This window comes from Ambystoma mexicanum, chromosome 1p (genome assembly GCF_040938575.1).
Source record: "Ambystoma mexicanum isolate Mex_15411 chromosome 1p, UKY_AmexF1_1, whole genome shotgun sequence".
Lineage (NCBI taxonomy): Eukaryota > Metazoa > Chordata > Amphibia > Caudata > Ambystomatidae > Ambystoma > Ambystoma mexicanum.
This window is the reverse complement of record NC_090921.1, coordinates 540888295-540908187: the sequence shown is the minus strand read 5'-3', so window position 1 is coordinate 540908187 and position 19893 is coordinate 540888295. Positions and strand designations below refer to the sequence as shown.

General features: G+C 47.9%; 1 protein-coding gene across 1 annotated transcript in view; it reads left to right on the top strand.

The window, feature by feature from the left end:
- The window catches only part of LOC138575296 (unconventional myosin-Vb-like), a 1749675-nt gene that overhangs the window by 1004688 nt on the left and 725094 nt on the right, over nt 1-19893 (top strand). The window contains exons 18-20 of the mRNA XM_069649473.1: nt 10158-10269; nt 16619-16830; nt 17395-17551. Of these exons, the coding sequence (XP_069505574.1) occupies nt 10158-10269; nt 16619-16830; nt 17395-17551 (481 nt within the window). The remainder of the gene's footprint in view (nt 1-10157; nt 10270-16618; nt 16831-17394; nt 17552-19893) is intronic.

Genomic DNA, 19893 nt, shown 5'->3' with positions numbered 1-19893 from the left:
GTCACTTATTTAACACCATCATGCCTGTCCCCGGTGGCCTCTGCCGTCATGGTCACTCTTGACACACAGAAAGGCCTTCGACATGGTTTCATGTTAATACCCGTTTAGAATCCTAGATAATGCATGCTCGAGGCAAATAGGATTAGCTTCATTAAGCTCCTTACTCGCGACCTACTGCCAGGTTCCTAGTCCGCTCACAACTGTCGGAGCCTGAGAAAGGGGAGCACACCAGGGTTGTCCCTTGTCCCCATTACTGTTTGCATTAGCTATTGAGCCTACGGTGGATATGGTCCATGAACGCTACAAGGAGGGGGTGGGGAGAGATCAGGTTATTTGGCGCTCTGGCAATCATCTCCCTCTATGCGGACGATATATTGTATGTTAGGGACCCACACACAAACCTAGATCCAATAAGGCAGGACATTGTTTTTGTTTGTTTAGTTATATAGCGCACAAAACCCGGCGGTATCTAGGCGCTTAAATTTAAGAGATTTGTTTCAGTGCTCCGAGTTACAGAAAAGGAAGCGTAATAGGTTAATTACAACATCGTAGAACGTGCAAAGGTAATACATCATATGCAAAGTGCGAAAGAGGTACATGGTGATCACATCCATTGAGCCTGACCCCATGTTGCAGGGCGGCAGTAACACATAGGTGCAAGTCAAATCAGTGGGCAAATACATGGCGCCTACCACATGTTAGAGGTCGCCAGCAGCATGTAAATGCAAAGATTGATTAGGGCGCACCATCAGGCTTGGAAGAGTGAGATGAGGAGACGGAGGGGAAAGGGCAGGAGAGGGGGTGGGGCTACACACAGCATCACAGGCGACGAGGTGCGGGTGGATGTGGCACACACAGCATCACAGGCGACCGGGGGGGCGGCACACACAGCACACAGGTGTCCAGAGGGTAGGGGCATGCACAGAATCACAGGCGTCCAAGGTGGGGTGGGGGGTACAGTACCTGAAGCAGACATCGAGCAGAAAGGGCCTTCGTTGCAGAACTTGGGTGTCTCGGGTCGGCTCTCACTTCCCGGATGCTGGGATTGATGGAAAAGCACCAGCCAGCCAATTGGTAGGGGGAGCAGGCTCAGCAGCAACAGAGGACTAGTACAAATACTGCACGGCGGCCATCTTGGCAGGGCAGCGAAGAGCGGGCAAAGCATGTTATACAGGTGGCGAAAGGAAGCAAAACAGGCCACATCAGGGTTAAGGCAGCGTTCCACGGAGGCTATATTTCTAGTTGAAATTATTTTTGAAATATGCATGGCGATCCTGCTCCCTCGCGCTGAGATGCCCGCAGCAATATGCATAGCCAGTAATATTCTCACCGCGTGTAAGGGGAGAAGGGAGGTCCCAAGGAAGTAAGATGCAGGGGTGGAGAGAGAAGCCCCTGCAGCGGGTCTTCTGTTTGGGCTGCAGGAAGTCTGTGGACATTTCAGAGTTTCTGGTACACCCAGGCTTCATGATTACTTACACGAAGTCGGAAATATTTCCCCCGATGGACCAGACAACTAGGCCACAGGGAGCCATGCCCTTTGTTGTGGACGCCCGAGAGTATTAAGTACTTGAGAGTTTGGCTAGCTAGAGATAAGGTGTCTCTTCTCTCCTTGAACCTTGAACATCATGGCTCATGAGACCTACGTTTCAGACAAATTAAAAAGATAGATGAATGTTCCACTTCCATGTTGGCTGGCCGGTAGGTTAGCACTGGCGAAAATGATCCTCTACCTACATTATTCTACTTGTTCATTAATGTACCTTTATGGACTGTTGGGGAGTACTTCACCAAGCTTCACAGATACCTTTTGCGTTTTCATTCGCTTGGGGGGGTGCAGACTGGAAGAAATGGGTAGATTTAGCAAGGCCATATTATAGGGTAGGGTTTGCGGTACCTCATTTTGAGAATTACTGTCTTACTGCCCAAGCACAATTCGCATCCTTCTGAAATGGTGTGAGGGGTCCCGTCCCCATGTCCGACTTGAGCGCCTGGCAGCTGATAAAAACCGACATCAGAACTCTCATTTTAGCCACTACATATATGGATGACTGCCCAGTTGATCCAGTGTACACCACCATCTAGACATGGCAAACAATATTTAGAAGTGGGAGTGGTTCACCGCTAGTACAAATGGTTGCTGTTATGGATATTTGCTGGATTGGACCCCACGTGGGATGGCTCTCTCTGCGCTATGTGGGAAAAATCTGGGTATAAGGCAGTAGGGGACTTATTCCCAGAGGGGAGGTTTCTCACTATGCAGACCTGGAAGAAGGGACACAGTTACAACTACGGAAATACTCGAATTTTATAGGCTCCAGGCTGCAGCATTCAGGTGGTCAGAGGGTTCCCAATGATGCGTTTTGGACATATAGGGCCAACTCCTCTGGGTGTCGTAGAATAATGGCCACATGTACGGGATAGTTACGCAGGCATCTCCTGCCGAGCAAAAGTGGGCGGATGACCTTCATTTCGAGATATGAGGAAGAATGGAGTAAGATGTGCTCTCTAAGACTGTTTCGTTAAATTCAAGATTTAAGTTAATTCCGTTCAATATACTTAACCGATTACATTACACCCCTAGCAGACTTAAAATTATTTCATTTATTTAATTAGCATTTTTAAAGCGCTCACTCAGCTGGCAGGCATCGAGGCGCTGTTACAGGAATTAGTTGGGTTTTAGTTGCGTAATTGTTGTTTTTTTTGTCTTAGTTGCATATTTATAACGCACTTAGAAACCCAGAGGTTTCTAAGCACAGACCCGGGATCAAACCTGCTTTGCTTCTGTGTCGTCTTGCTTCCAAGGTTGAGCTATCCTGTCTATAGATGGATTGTAGGTGTCCCTGTTGCAAATGTGAGGAGGCTGACCTGTTGCACATGTAGGGGAGTTGCCATAGGCTGCAAGATTTCTGGAAACATGGTATAGACATCTTATCAGAAATTGTGAATTGAACTTTGCCATATTCTCCTATGAGCGTTTTGTTTGGGGTATGGGAAAGGGTCCCTGCAAGGAGAATCTGTTTCTTTCTTAATATTAGGTATCTAATTGCTAAACATTGTGTGCTGAAAAAGTGTAAAGATGCAGGCCCCCCTGCTGGTAAAGGACTGGTTGTCCGACTTGACTTGAGCTGAGAATCGTGAATGCCTCTAAATAGCCACAGTGTATTGCACTTCTAAACTGAAGGATATATGATGTGAATAACGGGTCTTTCCAGCACACTTTCAACCCTCTGATGTTCCCTTATTTTAATATTCGTGCACTGGGGCCCTGGTCGGAAGGGATTCTGTGCCAAGCTCACTGCTCATCAATGTTGTCCTCAATACGACATGCCCTATATGGGGTTGATTATTAATGTATCGTCTAATGAATGTAAAGACTGTTACTTGACAATGGCTGAATTGTATCCACCAGGATTAAATAAAGTTTAAAATGATAAAACCATTTGGTGGGGGTAGGAGTGTCAGAAGAAAAATGAGTGTGAAATATGAGGGTATTCTCACTCCTACTGCCCTTGGATCCTCTGCGCAGGTGGCCAGGGAAAGGCCATCGCTCTTGGATCCTGACCCTGGGGTTGGAAAAGTGAGTATTGGGAGTGGGGTACCCTTGGCCGAGAAATGCTATCCCCCTTCTCTTTTGAGTCAGCGTACCCCTCGCCCTACTTTTCTGAGCTATTGCAGGCCAGTTCCCCCAATTATTCTACATACAACACTTGACGGTACTTGGACGAAGAAGAGGCAACTGAGAGTGATGATTACCTCTTGACCACTTGGTACGAGGGTGAAGAAGATTGCCTGCAAGGCACTGTGAGGGTCAGGCATGTCCCTCTAATCTCACGTTTTCACACCTGCAGCCTATCAAGGGTCTGCAGGTGTATAAAGGGAGAAGGACAGAGCAACAGGGAAACCTGGGTGTGGAAGAGCAATAGGAGACCCATGTGAGGAGTTATCCGGAGTGGTCCAGGAGGGAGAGCCAGTACGCCGGCAAAAGACCCAGAAGATTTGTGGGACCTGAGGTGAATGTGCTTTGCATTTTCCCCAAGCCTGGGAGCCTCCGGAACTCGACACAAGCTGCTGGAGAACGCAGCACCCCAAGGATGCGTTCCGTGTCGGCAAACAAGCGTCAGAGGTGCCTGCATGAAGGAGAAGCTGTGCAGAGAGCGTGTGAAGCTTGCACCAGTGTATTTCCCGGCTTCTGGAGCTGAAGGGGAACCATCGGACAAACAGGAGGCAAGTGAGTATCGGAACAACGCTCCAGCACCAGGAAGCAGTAAAAGGGCCTTTGTGTGTAAACGTCTGTGAAATTTAACAATTGAGCACATATTGAATACCGAATTATATGAAAACTCAACATTGGGAAAACAAACACGTTGAATATCAAATTCCTTAATAGTTTGGCTTTGAAGCTAACAAGTGTGCGGTCCAGACCGAATATGATTAAACATAAACCACTTTTGAACTTAAATTCAACCATACTGAATCTGTTGCACAGCGTGTTACACTTCAGCTGAAAGGTGACTATATTTAAGGCTAAGGGAAGCCTAAACAATAAACTGTAGTGACTGAGTATAGGATGGCAAAGCTACAACTTGATAAGGGATGTGTGATACATGGGGGCAGTGCCACGAGGGAACCAAGGAGAAGCCTTAAGAGTCAATTGAAAGTGACGTGTTGTACAGGAGCCAGTGCCATGGAACCTGCGTGTGGGCGAAGAAGTCCAGGGGTCCTGGTTGCGCTACCGGTGATGGGTGGACTGTGCGGTCTGACAACTGCGCCTAGACAAGAGAGGTCTGAATGGTGAAAATTAAATGACACCTCGAAGTGTGCCCAACAAACCCACGTCAACATTCTTGAAAAGATTTAAGTAAATCAAGTCTTGGGGAAGGGAATCCTGAGGCTTGAGTCATTACACTTGTTTTCTTTGGAACGAAGTCCTGAGATCCTTTTTGTTCGGTTTGTGGGAAGGAAACCCCAAGGATTGGTTTTGAACCATATCACCTTGAACTGGTGAAAGTAAACTTTGAGACTTTTTATTAATGGAACTTTCATATGCTTGTGGAGAACTTTCATATACTTGGGGAAGGGGAGCAGAAAGAAAGCTGCGAGCTGGAAGAAGCACAGAACTTTGTGTTAAACGCTGTTTGTTTTGACATTGATAGCCCTACACATTTATTGGTTCTAGTTGTGTGGGCAAGGATAGGTTGTGTACACACAGACGATTAAGTTGAACTCTGTGACTCCGACTTTCCTTAGTTTTGTTCATGTAGGGAAATCCCACCGTAGCATAGGGTAAGTTAGGCCTTCAACCATCCGCACATTTAAAGTTCAAACAAAAGATATTTATTAACTTAAGTCTGTTGTCTGTGTCCTCCTCCATGCTGCCTTCACAGCAGTGGCTTGCAAGATCTCATTTCAACAGAGGGGGCATTGTTGTACCCCTCCTGGGGGATGCTTCAGGCCCATCCAATAACTACACAGGAGCCGTTGTGCACTCCGACCTTCTCTTTATTCCTCCATGACGTTACTGACCTCCCTCTTCCCTTGCCCCTCCCTTTCCTCCCGCTCCCTCTAGTCTTGCGCTCCCCTCTTAAAGGAGCTCTGTCCTTTTTCCCTTACAACACCTCCCCCTTTCTTAACATGAGACTTCCCAAGTTACATTTGCTCAATGAGCCGTTGGGGTCTCTTTGTGGGTCGATGGGGCATGCTTGGTTACTCGTGGGTCTCCTCTGCACTCTCCCGTTGTGGCGTTTCATGAACCACCTCTCTTTTTCCTCCGTCTCGATCACCTCCCTTTTCGTTGGTTCATGCTCTCCAAAGTATAGCTCGTGGAGGATGGAGTCATTTGGCGTCATTTTGCCGTAGTTCCTTTTAGTACTTGTCACTTGTTCTTTGTCCCCTGTCGCTAGGATGGGATCTGCTCTGTTCGTCTGTCCTTTGGCTTTGCTTGTCTCTCCAGCATCTTGCTCGGGCATGTGGTCCTTCTTGTGGGTTACTTTGAATGACCTATAGTGGACGCTGATGAGTGCGTGCTGTAGTGCCGTCCAGTTACTGAGACGACTGTGTCCTCTGGCGGGACTCAGTCTCATGTGGATGGTGTCCGGCACTCTGCGTCCTCCTTGGGTTGGGTCACATTGTGACCGTCCTTTAGGTTGCTCTGTCTGTGCCGTCCTCCATTGGATGGCATGGTCTTGGGGTTTGTCTATGGGGTATTCTTCCACCCTTGTCTGGTACTGTTGCCTTGTACTGACATTTTCTGTGACTTTCATTTCCACCCCCCCGTACGATATTTCAAAGGGTACTGGCCAGTTGCGAAGCTCAGTCCTCTCGCAGGACGGGTGGCGTACGCATGCCAAGTGTCGGTCCGTCCCTTTTGTAGTGGGTTAGCTCAGGGTAGAGGGGGTGTGCATGCCTGACACTTCTGGGTGGGCTGGTGTACATGTTCTTGATGTGTTTCCTGATTTCTAACCGTGCTCTGGGTGTACTCGGGTGTCCTGCCTGGGGTGTGGGTTGGCATGCCGAGCTTGTGGACATTCTCTGAAGGTGACCTTCCTGGCCACAGTGCCAGCATGTTCGTCCAAAAACTGGGTATGGTTGTCTGTGGGTGTGTTTCCACCCTCGACCGTGGCATTGCTCTTTGCTCAGGCTTTCTTGCCATTCTCTTCTCAGTATCCTTCTCCGGGGTCGAGTGGGCTCAGAGTATTGCGGTTGCTCTTCCGTGAGGGCCACGATGGCGTCGTGTTCACCTTTCCTTTCAATGGCGGCCGCCTGTGCGTCAACTCTCTCGTGCGTTTTTGCCATTTTGAGTATTTTCGCTAGGGGTAGGTGCTTTATGAGAAGGTGTTTTCTGAACGTTGACGAGGTGCACCCTTCTATGATCCTTAGTCTTATGGCATCTTCATCATTGAAGTTGGCGAAGTCGCATTCTCCTATCCTCTGCTGGAGAGACATGACGAACTCCCCAATCGATTCGTGTGGGCGCTGCCTGTGTTGGTTAAATGCAAGGCGTTCGTAGTCTTTGTTGGATCCTACTATGAGTTTGTCGTTGATTGCATCGAGGAGGCATTGGTACGTAGTTTTGTCTGTAGCTGGGATTGTCTTGATGTCCTTTACCCCTTTTCCTACCAAGTTCCTAAATATGCTGAGCTTGTTTGGTGGGTCTTTGTCCCCAATTGCACCTAGAAAGTCCTCAAATTCTTCGACCCATTCCTCCCATCTTGTTCCTTGGTCGTGGACCGGGATCAAGGCGAATGGGTTGGGCCTTCTCATGACGCCGGCATGTGACACGGGGCCCAAATCTGCTAGGGCTTGCGCACTTGCGTCGGCATCTGCTTGCACTAGGTCTGTCATGGTGGCTCTTAGGTGGCGTGCGAGCGCTCTGGCACAGTTCAGGTTGTTGTGCTGCGAGTCTGGGTTTTCTGGGTGGTCCCCGTTCTTTTCGTTGGTGGTGGCGTTGGCGCGGCTGGGCACGGGTGCCACTGCGTTCTTGTGCCTTAGTAGGGGACGGTGGGTGGTCAGTGCGTCGCCCCTATTCACTATCGTTGTCCCAACGTTATGTTTGCGTTGGTCGGGGCAGCCGGAGGGTTAGTAGGATGCTGGGTGCTCCTTTGTGTGCTGGCTCTGGTTGTGGTGGCTGGGCATTGGGGTCAGGCGCTGGGTATGATGTGGTGACTTGTGTTGCCGCTAGGGCGCAGTTCTGGCGTTCTCAAGTACCTGAGGCTAGCTGCGAGGCAGTGAAGTTTGTTCCTGACAGCAGGGTGCACCTTTTTCACGTGGGTGTGGTGCTGGCGTTTGTCGTGGGTGTGGGCACTATGGTGCCACTTGTCTCGTGCGCAGTGTGCGTGTGTCCTTGCTGTTGTTTAAGCTTGGTATGGGTGTTCTCGTTAATGGGCCCACTTTCGTTTGTTTGGTGTGCCAGACTCTGGCCTTTCCTTCTAGGAGGCTTCGGCTGACTGTTTTGGTAGGGTGGGACACCTTCGGGGTTGGTGGTGGCCTTTGCTCCTTAGTGATGCATCTATAGTGAGACACAGGGTCCTGTAGTGTGGGCGTGTCTTTTTTTTTTTTTTGTCACACGATTGGAAGAAACTGGGCTTGAAGTCCGTGCTGTTCTATTCCCTCCCTTTCGCCGGCACCAGGACTCCTTACTTTATAGCGGATGCGTCCACGATGCTTCTGTCACTCAATCCGCTCTCCATGCTCGTTCCGCTGCGGCTGGGCTCCCTCTTCTGCTTTTCCACGTGTCCGTCAGCGGGCTTGCGGCAGCTTTCTAGATGCCGGTCCTCGTTCTCCCGCTGAGCACGTTCTTCCTAGTCAGGTCGCAGAACTTCTTCCCTCCTGAAGTCATGCTCTCAGGCCCACGAACGTTGGGCGCAGGCCCACGTAATCTTCAGGGCGCACAGGCCCACCTTGTCTCTCGGGCCAGCGACCGTTGGGCACACGCGCCCACACAATCTGCCGGGCCCACGGGCCCACCTAGTTGGTCGGGCCCGCGACGAGCGTTGAGCACACGGGCTCACGCAACCTGCCGGGTGCGCAAGCCCACCTTGTTTGCTGGGCGCACGGGCCCCTCACTCTGGGCGCACGGGCCCCTCACTCTGGGTGCACGGGCCCCTCACTCTGGGCGCATCGGCCCACCTCCTACTGCCAGGCACATGGGCGCACCTCCTACTGCCAGGCACATGGGCCCACCTCCTACTGCCGGGCACACGGGCCCACCACGAGGGCACACCGGCCCGTTTACTCTGAGCGCACAGGCCCGCTTCAGGGCTCACAGGCCCACCTCCTATTGCCGGACGCGCTGGCCCACCGTTGTTCTGAGCTCACGGGCTCACTGCTGGGCACACGGGCCCCTCACTGCTGCTTGGCACACGGGCCCACTACTGCTGGCCACACGCTCTTCTGCTGGGTCGGGTCCACCGCACCCTCCTTTTTGCTGGGCTCCTTCATATTGCTGGGCTCACCTCTGCCATGGCACTACTGGGACTCGTTTCCCTTCGTCGCCAGTTGTTGGACCCCTCCTGGGGGCTGCTTCAGGCCCATCCAATAACTACACAGTAGCCGTTGTGCACTCCGACCTTCTCTTTATTCCTCCATGACGTTACTGACCTCCCTCTTCCCTTGCCCCTCCCTTTCCACCCGCTTCCCGCTCCCTCCTCTAGTCTTGCGCTCCCCTCTTAAAGGGGCTTTTTCCTTTTTCCCTTACAACAGGCATTGATTTTCATCTACCATTTAAATGTGCTGATGACTAGTGCTACGATCTAGAATGCTGGGTGTTAACTTCTATTCCTGGATGTATAGCATTTAGAAATTGTGCCTGGTTACTGGGTGCATTGATCTAGGTTGAGCTCAAGCAGAATTGAGTTTTCATGGTTAACGAACATACAATGGCAATGATGCCAGTGACATGTCAGTAATACATTTGGGTAATGAGCAGAGTGGATGATTCAAATTTGAGCAATTTCACATTGTGGTTCTGTACAGAGGGGTCCTGGGCTAGCAGTTCGGGTTGGGCTGCTACCATTGGTGGTAGCAACTGACTGATTTGCTTATGGCTGGACCCCTTTTGCAATGGCACAAAGGGACTAAAAAATAAATGGTGGTGTGGAAGGTTGTCCAGAGCAGCGCCAGTGGTTCAGATTTATTCAAAACCTTCCACCCATCACTTTTTTGGTTGCTATTTGGAAAGCTCTACATGACTGTCCAGTGCTGCATCTTTTCTGTATATGTATGATAGTTCCTGTGTTGTCATTTAAAGAGGGTAGGCATTGTATCTATTGTCTTGCCAAGCTGGATCAGTGCATGCTGATACTTGTGATTGTGTGCTGGTCTGAATATGCAAGTGAATGTAGACTGGAATGTTGGGTGCATCTTATAGATTAATGGCCAGTGTGTCAGTTGAGAGCTACCTGACTCAAGAGTGGATGGTTCTGTCTGGTTTTATATGCCCAAAATACTTAAGGGGTTGTCTTGCATGTGAACTTGGTTTGTAACGGAAGAATAATTGAGACAGATCTTTAGAACTGTTTTGAGTAACTTTCTGAAAAGTGAAACTTCCATCTTGCTTTGTGTGTGTATACACTTTAGATGCAGAATCCTCAAGTCACTATGTGTGCATCAGAATAATCTTTGTTGGTTTGCTCTTATCCCCTTCCAAACCCTTTCTTCAGATGGACTTACTCTGAATTCTTGAGTCGATACAGAGTTATGATGCAAACCAAAGACCTTTCAGTGGGCGATGGACGACAGATCTGCAAGCGGCTCCTGGAGCATCTCCTCCAGGTGAGAACTCTGAAGAGGGCATCCACAACCCCATTGTCTGCACCTAACAAATTTACAGTGTCCTTCAGTTTAATCTGTAGTACTCTTCCATGCTTGGTGCTATCAGCAACATCAGCCCTCTTTTCATATCAGTCACTATCCAAGAAGACCATTAATCCCACAGTTCGCCATCACACATTCTGCCTTTTCCAGGGACCAAATTTCCTTTTAAACTGTGTCCTTACCAATGGTGTTACACATTCAAGTCTTAACCTATCAGAAAAAACAGACCTTCCCGCAATCCCCTTTGCTCTACCTTATCCTCCAAGACAAATTTAGATTTTATCCGGGGTTTTGTTATGCAATCTGGATATTCTGGCATGAAAGCATGTTAAGGGCCAAGCGCCATCTGAATCCTTTTGTCACCATGGCATGATAGCACCACCTTAGCATCTGTCCACAAGGTGGTGACTTTGCCACTCTCTCACACTTCCATTGTCGCTCCAAAATGGTGGTGATGTTGGCCTCCTGATCAGCAAGCAAACACCATTGGCACCTTTCCCCCATTTGATTTCACCCCTTTATCTTTCTCCATCTCCTCAGTCCCAATCTATGTTCCTCCATGTACTGCCCACTGGGCACCCTCAACCTCTTCTGTGATCTTGCAATCTTACTCAGAGGTTTCCCAGCTCATGGTCCTGTTGTCATGATGGGTAACCTGAACCTCTCTAATATGACTAAGGCCCAACAGCTCCAACTTCACTCCATTCTGGCAACTCGCTAGTCAACCTTAATGACCTTATAACCAACACCCACACCAACTCTCTCAAACTTGCATTCCTATTATCTGCCCTGGTCTCCCGTAGTAGATCTTTATTCATGACCACTCCCACTTCACCATCTCTTACTCTGTCACATTACCATCCTGCTCCCTCATCTATCACCAGTCCTCTATTTGAGCCATACTACATGGACCCCTATCCTAAACCAGTTCAACATCATTCTTTAAGCTTTTTCTCATTGAGCTCTCTCTCCACTTGCTTACAGTGTTATATTTGCCTTTATTTGCATGGCATACCTCCTTCAATTATGACTACCCTGCTCGCCCCTTCACCCACCTCTCACACCCTGAACCATCCCATCCCCCTCGGACCTCCAGCATCCAACGGCGGAGGACAGCAGTGCATCATGGTTTGCGCCATGACTCAAAGGTCGATTTACCCTCCTCCCTCAGTTCTTCCTACAAGAACTATCTACCATCCCAGACCACGTCTCTCAATATAGCCAAAGCCTCCTATTGCACTAATCTTGCCTCCTCTGCTAACCCCTCACCAAATATCCAGGACCCTCCAGGACCATACAGTCCCTGAAGTGACAGCTTCACAAGAGAAATGCAAGAGTGAACACCTTCTTTATTAACAAAAATTATTAAAATCAGAGGTTAAATTGATGCCTCAAAACCAGACTGTGCATTGCCATCAACACCCCCACACTACCCCTGGGCACTGCCTGGCTGGACAGACTTCACCCTCCTCTCTCCCAGACACAATTGCTTCACTTCACTACCTGCATTGCCACATCCTCCTAGCCTCCAACTTTAAACAACTTAATGGTCGAGCACTTAATGCAAACCTCAGTGACTGTGCAGTCCCAGACATGTTGAAGACTAGCTTCATATGACCCCTTCTCAAAAATCCCTTGCTTGACCTAGAGGACTTGGCCAACTACCTGCCCATCATGAGCCTCCATTTCACCGGGAAGCTTGAGGAAATAGTTGCGACCCAACTACTTGCCAAAATCTACCAGCTTGACGACCTCCATGATTACCAGCCTGTTTTCCACCCCAAATGCAGCACAGACACTGCAGCCATCCAAGTGGTGGGTGATGCACTCAGGATCAACACTGTGGACTTGTCTCCTAGTCTTCTTAGACTGCTCAGCTGCCTTCCATAGAGTTGATCACCAAATAATCCTCACCCTGAGTTTCGCTGGAACGGTTGTAAAATGGTTTGCATCTTACTTATCCGGTAGGCACCAGGTCGTACAGATTTGCTCATTCAGACCCAACTGACTCCCAGTCATGTTTGAGGTCCTCCGAGGTTTGTTCTCTCTCCCAATCATCTTTAATCTATACATGGGACCGTTCGGAACTCTACTAAATGACTCGAACATAGCCATCTTTCATTACGCTGATAACACTCTGGTGTACCTTAAGGTCAGTGGCCACCAGGAAATTGCTGGCATCTGTGAATGCTTGGCTGCTATCCAAACATGGATGTCAAGCACTTACCTCAAATTGAACCCGACCAAGACTGAATTTGACATCTGCCTCCCTCATCAAACAAATCGTGCAGCAATGGCTGGATGACATGTCTGGAAGGATTCAACCCTCAGCAGTCAAAGTCTGCCAAATCTCTGTGTATCATTGCTGACCGTAGCCTTTCTTTCCAAATGCACATAGCCAAAAAGTCAGACTGCATGGCTGCAGATCCACACACACTGCAAAATTAAACCCTTCATTCACCCGAATGAATTCCGTACAGTGGTTCAAGCCTTAGTTATCTCAAATATATTGAGGAAATGTCATCCTTACTGGGGTGCTAGCTGCACACATGCCCTCCTCAAAGCAGCCCATCGTGCTGCAGCCTGCCTCATTACAGGTGCCCGCAAATATGACCATATGTCTCTAATTCTTTGTGCACTTTACTGCCTCCCCTCCCCACCAGGATCGTATTTAAAACTGCTTGTATAACCTACAAAGCAATCTCAAAGGAAACGCCAACCTTCTTGGCCCCTAAACTCCACACCTCCTGGAGGCTTTCACACCTCACCATAGCAGATCCATGAAAAGGTTGCCGTCAAAACGAGCCCACAAAGGGAAGACTCTCAAGGAGTCCTTCTCCTGCCACACCCCGTCCATCTGGAACTCCATCCTGGTAGAGATTCGAAATGCACCCTCTATCCTCCAGTTCTGCAAAACAAATAAAACGTGACTCTTTCAACAATAAGTGGCAAGTTAATAGAAAACCCTCTCTCCCTTCACCAACAGTACTGCGCTACCGTATAAAATGCCAAGTCCAATTCCTGCACTCTCCTGCTGTAAAGCGCTCTGCTGCTCTTGAGCTGGGCTTGGGCTACAAGTAATAAAATAATAATACATATGTACTTCCTTCACCCCTTATAGATACCGCTGCTTCCTCCTTCCTCTCTGCTAATGACTTTGCCTCCTACAGGACACTGTGTCCATTTCTCCCACCCCTCCCACAGTCTCTCCTTCTGACAACACTCTCCTATTGAACTGCTACACATCCCTCTCTACCAACCCATGCAATGCTTTGCACCATGAATAATGGCACTTGCACCAGTCATCTCTGCACCTTACTCACCCTCTCACAGCTACTGTCTTCTCAGCCTGTTAAACAACTTATCTCTGCTAAAGAAGCCAATTGCTGACCACCCAAACCCCTCAATCTACAGACCTGTCGCTCTCCTTCCCTACCACTTTAAAATACTTGAGGCTTGTCTACAACCATGTAGTTCTCTATTTCTTTCTCCAGATACTCGCTGCTAGAAAACCCGCCCTCCCTCCAATCTGGATTCCAGTCTAAACACTCCACCTAAATTGCACTCATCCATATCACTAACTCTCTTGCAACTGCCCAATGTTCTCCTCCATTCTCATTTTATAGACCTTTCAGCTGCCTTTGGTACTGCCTTCAGACTTCTGGGTGTCCTCCTGTCTCTCCGACCACCCTTCTCAATCTCATGGGACTGCACTACTGCCTCAATAACACCCCATCCCATGCTCGTTTCCTTAGGGCTTAGTCCTAGTCTCACTCTTCATCATTTACAGCATCTCTCTGCAGATTTATTTCTTCTTTTGCTTGAACAATTGCCTCTTTTCTGACTATACTCCGATGTTTGTGTCCTTCCCGTCTTCACTCCTGCCATCCTCAAATGCATAATCGACTGCCTAACCACCATCCACCAGTGATAGCTCTAAGCTGCTTCCTGCTCACTTCCTCAAAGACGGAAGTCCGTTCTGCCCACCTCCAACAATCACCCATAGCTCACAACCTTGACGGAAATAAACTACACCACAGACAGATTCAGCCTCCTAAACATTAGCAATATTGGTTAACTTTTCAACATGCACTTGTTTCCGCAACTACTCGGATCCTCCCACCTCATCTACCTGCCTTCACCATGCTGGATGGCTGCCCAAGCATAATTTCTCTTTAAGTTCCTGCTACACTTGTATTAATCCATTCACAGTCTTGTTCCCACTAACTCACTGAGTGCATCCCACTGTACTCTCCTGCTTAAGCTCTCTTCTCCTCGTCCCTTTACAGTCCCCCGTATCTCTGTGGTACATTCTAATCTCTTAACCACTCTTGTCTTTTCTAAATTGGACTACTGTGCCAGCATCCTCTTTGGTCTCCCCAACTATGCGTTCTGTCCTCTTGACAAGATCATTATCTTCACTATCAAGAACTCCTTCACTTCACACTTACTGGATGGCTGACTATGCAAAACAGGGCCAGATTTAAATGTCTTCTCCTGGTTCACAAATCTATCCACAGTAAGGCCACCGCTGTATCTTCCTCTACCCAACTCTACAAGCCTTCTCGCATTTGCCACTCTGCCTCCTCGACTACCCTTGTGGCTCCTTGTCCTCCCTGTGCTTACTCTTGCTTCCCCTGCTTCTCTCTTCGCGCTCCACTTGCATGGAATTCTCTTACCGCCCCGACCCCCCGAGAAACAGTCCACACGGATTTGTTCAAAACTAAAAGCCTATCTCCTGCATCAGTTACCCTCTTAACCTACCTCTCATCTGCCTGCTAGCAAAATGATCTTCCTCGCCTTGGACCTGCCTCTGTCCCTCACTTTCTCTGCCTCCACTGTAGCACTTCACCCATCGTGGTCACATCCCAAGCACAACTGGTAGTATTTTATGAGGCAACTTCCCTGAGTGGGCTGCATGCTTGTTGGTCCACTGGGATGGCACTAATGGTTCTGTTGAGATTGATTTTTGCCCTTGTGATTTTGCAGACTGTCTTTAGTCCAAGCAGCCTTGAAGTGTCAATAGCTTGCTTGGAGCAGCTGATGCATTTTGTCCTATTTGTATTTTTCTCCACAAGTCAACTTCTCTGCTTTCACCTACCTCAGGATGTTCTAGAAAATATCTCGCCATGCACATTCATTATCATTTGCTTAGCGAATCTGGGTGCCAAGAGGTGCTAGTCACTTGGTTCTCGTAACCAGAGCAGAGCTAACCTAAAGTAACTGCAGGGTGAGAGAAGGAAGTTGAAGATCAGTTGAAACTTGCCGTGTTGACCTAAACAGGAGCTGGTCATAACTGAAGTAGTGGACTCATGGTAACCAATCACCCAGCCCCATCTAATCCAACGTACTCTATTTTACCACCTCACACTGCTCACCACCGAGCAGCCAAATTCCTTGTGGAGCGGTAAGGTGACTGTCACTTTAAAAAGACTCTGTCTCTGAACCAATATGCAGAAAATGCTGCACCTCGTCCCCTATCCCCCATCCCACTCCACTCCACCCAACCAGTAGCCCATCCATGTTCACAGGGTAGATAGACCTTAAGAAGCAACAGGGCAGAATTGCATTTTGGATTCCCTTCTGGCAAGAACAACCTTGTGGGTCCCAACTCATTTAGAATTTTACGAACACAGTGTGACCTAGTGCTTCTGATGAGCACAAATGAACAGAAAAGGTTTCACCTCTTGCCTCTCCCTATGCACCCCCTTACTTTTAATGGCTGTGTGCACAGATGGAGCCGAATGGAGCAAGACCTTGCCGGGGGTCGGGGGTGGAGAAAGCCAGAAGACATAGGGGAACTGACCATAGGAAAGGAAGCAGGCGAAATGGACCCCACATTGGAAAGATACCACGACTCACAAACCGGGACACAAATGGGCACACAGTGTGCACATGGTCGATCAAACCACAGCAGGTATTTTTCGTATGATTGATCAGTGCACTTTTGGGCTGGGCAGGGATTGTACTTTTTTTTTTTGTCCTTATTCCCTTCTCAGTTTACATGTTAATTTTAAGTTCAATGTTCCCTTGTTCATCGGTCTCAAATTGCTCCATCCTTCCTACGCCTACTCACCACTTGTCCAATGAAGCCACAGGAAACTGAAGTACTGCTGTAATGTCCATGTGTAAAGTCTTTTAATCATTGGTCTTTTCATTGGCCTCCTCAATCTATTGGTTCCTGTTGGGGCAGAGTTTACATTGTGGCTTTTTCCTTTGTGTTACTTAAAAGTGGAAACAATCCTATTTGTACCAGGAACCATTTTATAGCTGTTTTGCAAATGCTTTCTTTTTTTGTTTCCTTCAGGATTCAGACAAGTACCAGTTTGGGAACACAAAGATCTTCTTCCGTGCTGGGCAGGTGGCTTACTTGGAGAAGCTGCGAGCCGATAAGCTCAGAAAGGCCTGCAGCCTGATCCAGAAGACGGTTAAGGGGTGTTTGGTGAGGAGGCGATACCTCCTTCTACGTAGAGCCACCATCACACTCCAGAAGCATGCCAGAGGACTGCTGGCCAGGAGGTGAGGACCAGAGTGGAGGATGACTGGGCCTGGTGGAACGTTACTGGCTGATTGCATATCGCTGGGACGCATATGCTAGTCCAGAGTCCCCCTAAGAATGTATTGTAATTAAGCATGGTTAGTTGAAATTAAGTGAACCAACACTAGAATGCCCAGAATTAATTGGGTTCTTGTATGACATCTCAAGACCAAACCCAAGTTCTGATCTTTGAAATTCACGCTATGGCCTTGGGCAGCAGATCATGGGGTGCTAGTTATAAATGTGTAACTCCTTTGCTGATGTAGTACAGAGTAGTAGTGTCCACTATGTAGTCTTCATCTCTCTATATACATTGCTGTCACCTGTCTGTAATGAAAGGTAGGTTCCACAATGCGGCTTCCGCCACTTGACAGTGAAGATTGTGTAGTTATGTTTCAACACCCTCCTACTATCTGCCATTCGTGCCTCTACTGGCAGGGATGCTAATAACGGGCGTGTCAGTAATGCACCTTCCTCCACTAGCAGTGAAGGGGCCTTCTGGTCACCTCTAGTCCTTGGCTCACAGTTTCTTCTTACTTGTACAGATCAGTACAGCACTTAAGACGAACCAAAGCAGCGCTTCTCCTGCAGAAACAGTGCAGAATGGTGCTGGGAAGGAAGCTGTTCCTGCTGCTCCGATCCGCTGCGGTCAAGATCCAGGCTTATACACGGGGGATGTTTGCCAGGCGACTCTACCATCAGGTACCCCCTTTAGTGGCTCTTGCATCAAGGATCTGCCTGATACTACTGCCTGATACTACTGATTTGGATTCACAGATGTAGGTGACTGGTTATTTTAGTGAGAATCCCAGAAAGCGGCGGGGGTCTTGCTTAGGATTGTTGGGGAAGGTGACTGTTTCACACTGCTGGAGGAGCGTGTCATTTGCCTTCTTAGCACTGTATAGTGGGTGACTGGCACCTTAGACTTCTCGGCTCACCTAACGTGTATTTAGTTGGCTTCTCTTCGCATTTGTTGGTTGCTTGCATAGAACTGCCTGAAATGACGTGCATATGACCCAGAGAATGATGTCCAAGCAGTTAGATGGATTGAGGCCAGGGGATGGCTGAGCCATGTCTGCAGTTTCTACTGGGCACAAGTGAGTGGGCAATCTCAAGAAAGAGTGCATATTATAGCCTTCTAAACTAAGGAGGGTTCATTATCGTGGGATAATGACCCTCCCACAAGTTCGCCTAAAGCCATAAGTTAGGCCAGGGTCATTATTGCAAGTAATAAGGCCAATCATGAGGTCTCGAAGGCTATTAACAAGGTGCAACATTTCAAGTTCCAAGCCACTAGCCAGCCATAAGTCGCTCGGCACCCCAATTCTATGCATAGGCACAGCACACCATTTTTTACTCGCCAAGAGTCAATTGTCACTATCCAAGGGCTAGTGGTGAATGCAAATTTTGAGCCCTGTTCAAAGCACATACTGGTAATGGCAATATAGGTTTCCGAGTTGTGGTTGTGAAGTACAAAATGTGTAATGAGTAAAATAAATGCTCAAACCGTGTTAATAAATTAAATGTGTTTTTATTTTGTGATATTTAAAAAGAAAAAAACAAGGAGTTGAGCATTTTAATGGCAATGGCACTTAGATAGTGAAAGCATTTTCACATGTTTTAGGTTTCTCTTTGGTGTGGTAAATTGGGTCTTGTGGTGGAAAGAGATTACGGTTTCCCTGCCTGCTTTTGAAATCCGAATATTCAAAATGCAGTCAATGCTAGTAGTTCTTGACTGCACACTGAACATTCTGCTTTGCTCAGAGGAAGTCAATAACGCCTTCAATGTGTAAATGGGCAATAGTAAATCCACATTGGGGAAGTTTTCAAGGTATGTAGTGAGCATGCTGTTGAGTGTGCGTGGTTGACTGCTGTAAGGCTTTGTCAGCATTCCTTTATTTAAAAGAATTGCAGTGAATACCAGCATACAATTCATTAAGCTATATAAAACGAACGCAGATTCAAAATGACTTCAAGATAAATGTAAAATACATTGCCACAAAAATCAAAATGAAATGCATAGATTAACAAATAAATTGGACTATGCAGAAACCAAGCACATGAACATTTTGCCACATTAACCACCATAACTCGGTAGTTGAGGGCTTTCAAAAACGAGTTCCTTCCATCTCGCTTGAAATATAGCAAACTCTGCTGGGTTCATGGAATGGGCAGACTAAGAGGAAGTGCGCCTCTGATTATGCTTCAGTAGAACCGAACAGCCACTATTTTGAATTAGCCAAGCACCATTTTGATAAACTGGTTGCTGGGTTTGCATCCACGCAAAACGTTTAAAGCTTTCTATTGCGAAAATTAATTAACCAATTAAAATATAGTCCTTTTCAGATACTATAGAGGTAAATGAGCCAGTGATGTTTCCCGAAAGAAAATAGTTCCTGCCCATTGATCAAAGGCCCTTTTCACATCTTTTGTTTTTTTGTTTGCATTCCACAGATGTTCAAAACCTACATTCATTGTCTTCATACGTGTGAGCCAATTCAATTCCACGTGCGGATACTGATTTTTCACAGCGTTTATATATTTCTCCAGCATTTGATCTTTCATGGATTCACATGCTTAGAATATTCCCCGTCGACAGACTGGGAACCCTCGGTAAGCTTATAAAGCCTTTTCCCGTAGGAAAAAGTTAGATACTTGTGTCCTATCTATGTCGTTTTGGGCCGCGCACGCACACCCCACTAGGACGTAGTGGTATAAATTCCCTGCCCCGCGGCTCCCTTCAGATTTCAACCATCTCCAAAGTGGGAACACCTAGTGTATTTTCTACTTGGTTAGGTTGTGGTGTTGCAGTTTTTCTCCTAATGTCGGGAAAAGCACTGTTCCGCCCGTGCGCTACGTGCGGACTAAAGGTCTACGAGAGGGACGGACATATGGACTGCATTTACTGTCTGCACCCTCATCACTTGGCTGACAAGTGCGACACATGTAAGGGCTTCTCCCAGAAGACTCGTAAGGATCGGAGTTGCAGACTTGTCGCATGGTTGAACGACGGAGCGGGAGCAGACCCCCCTTCGGAAGTGGGC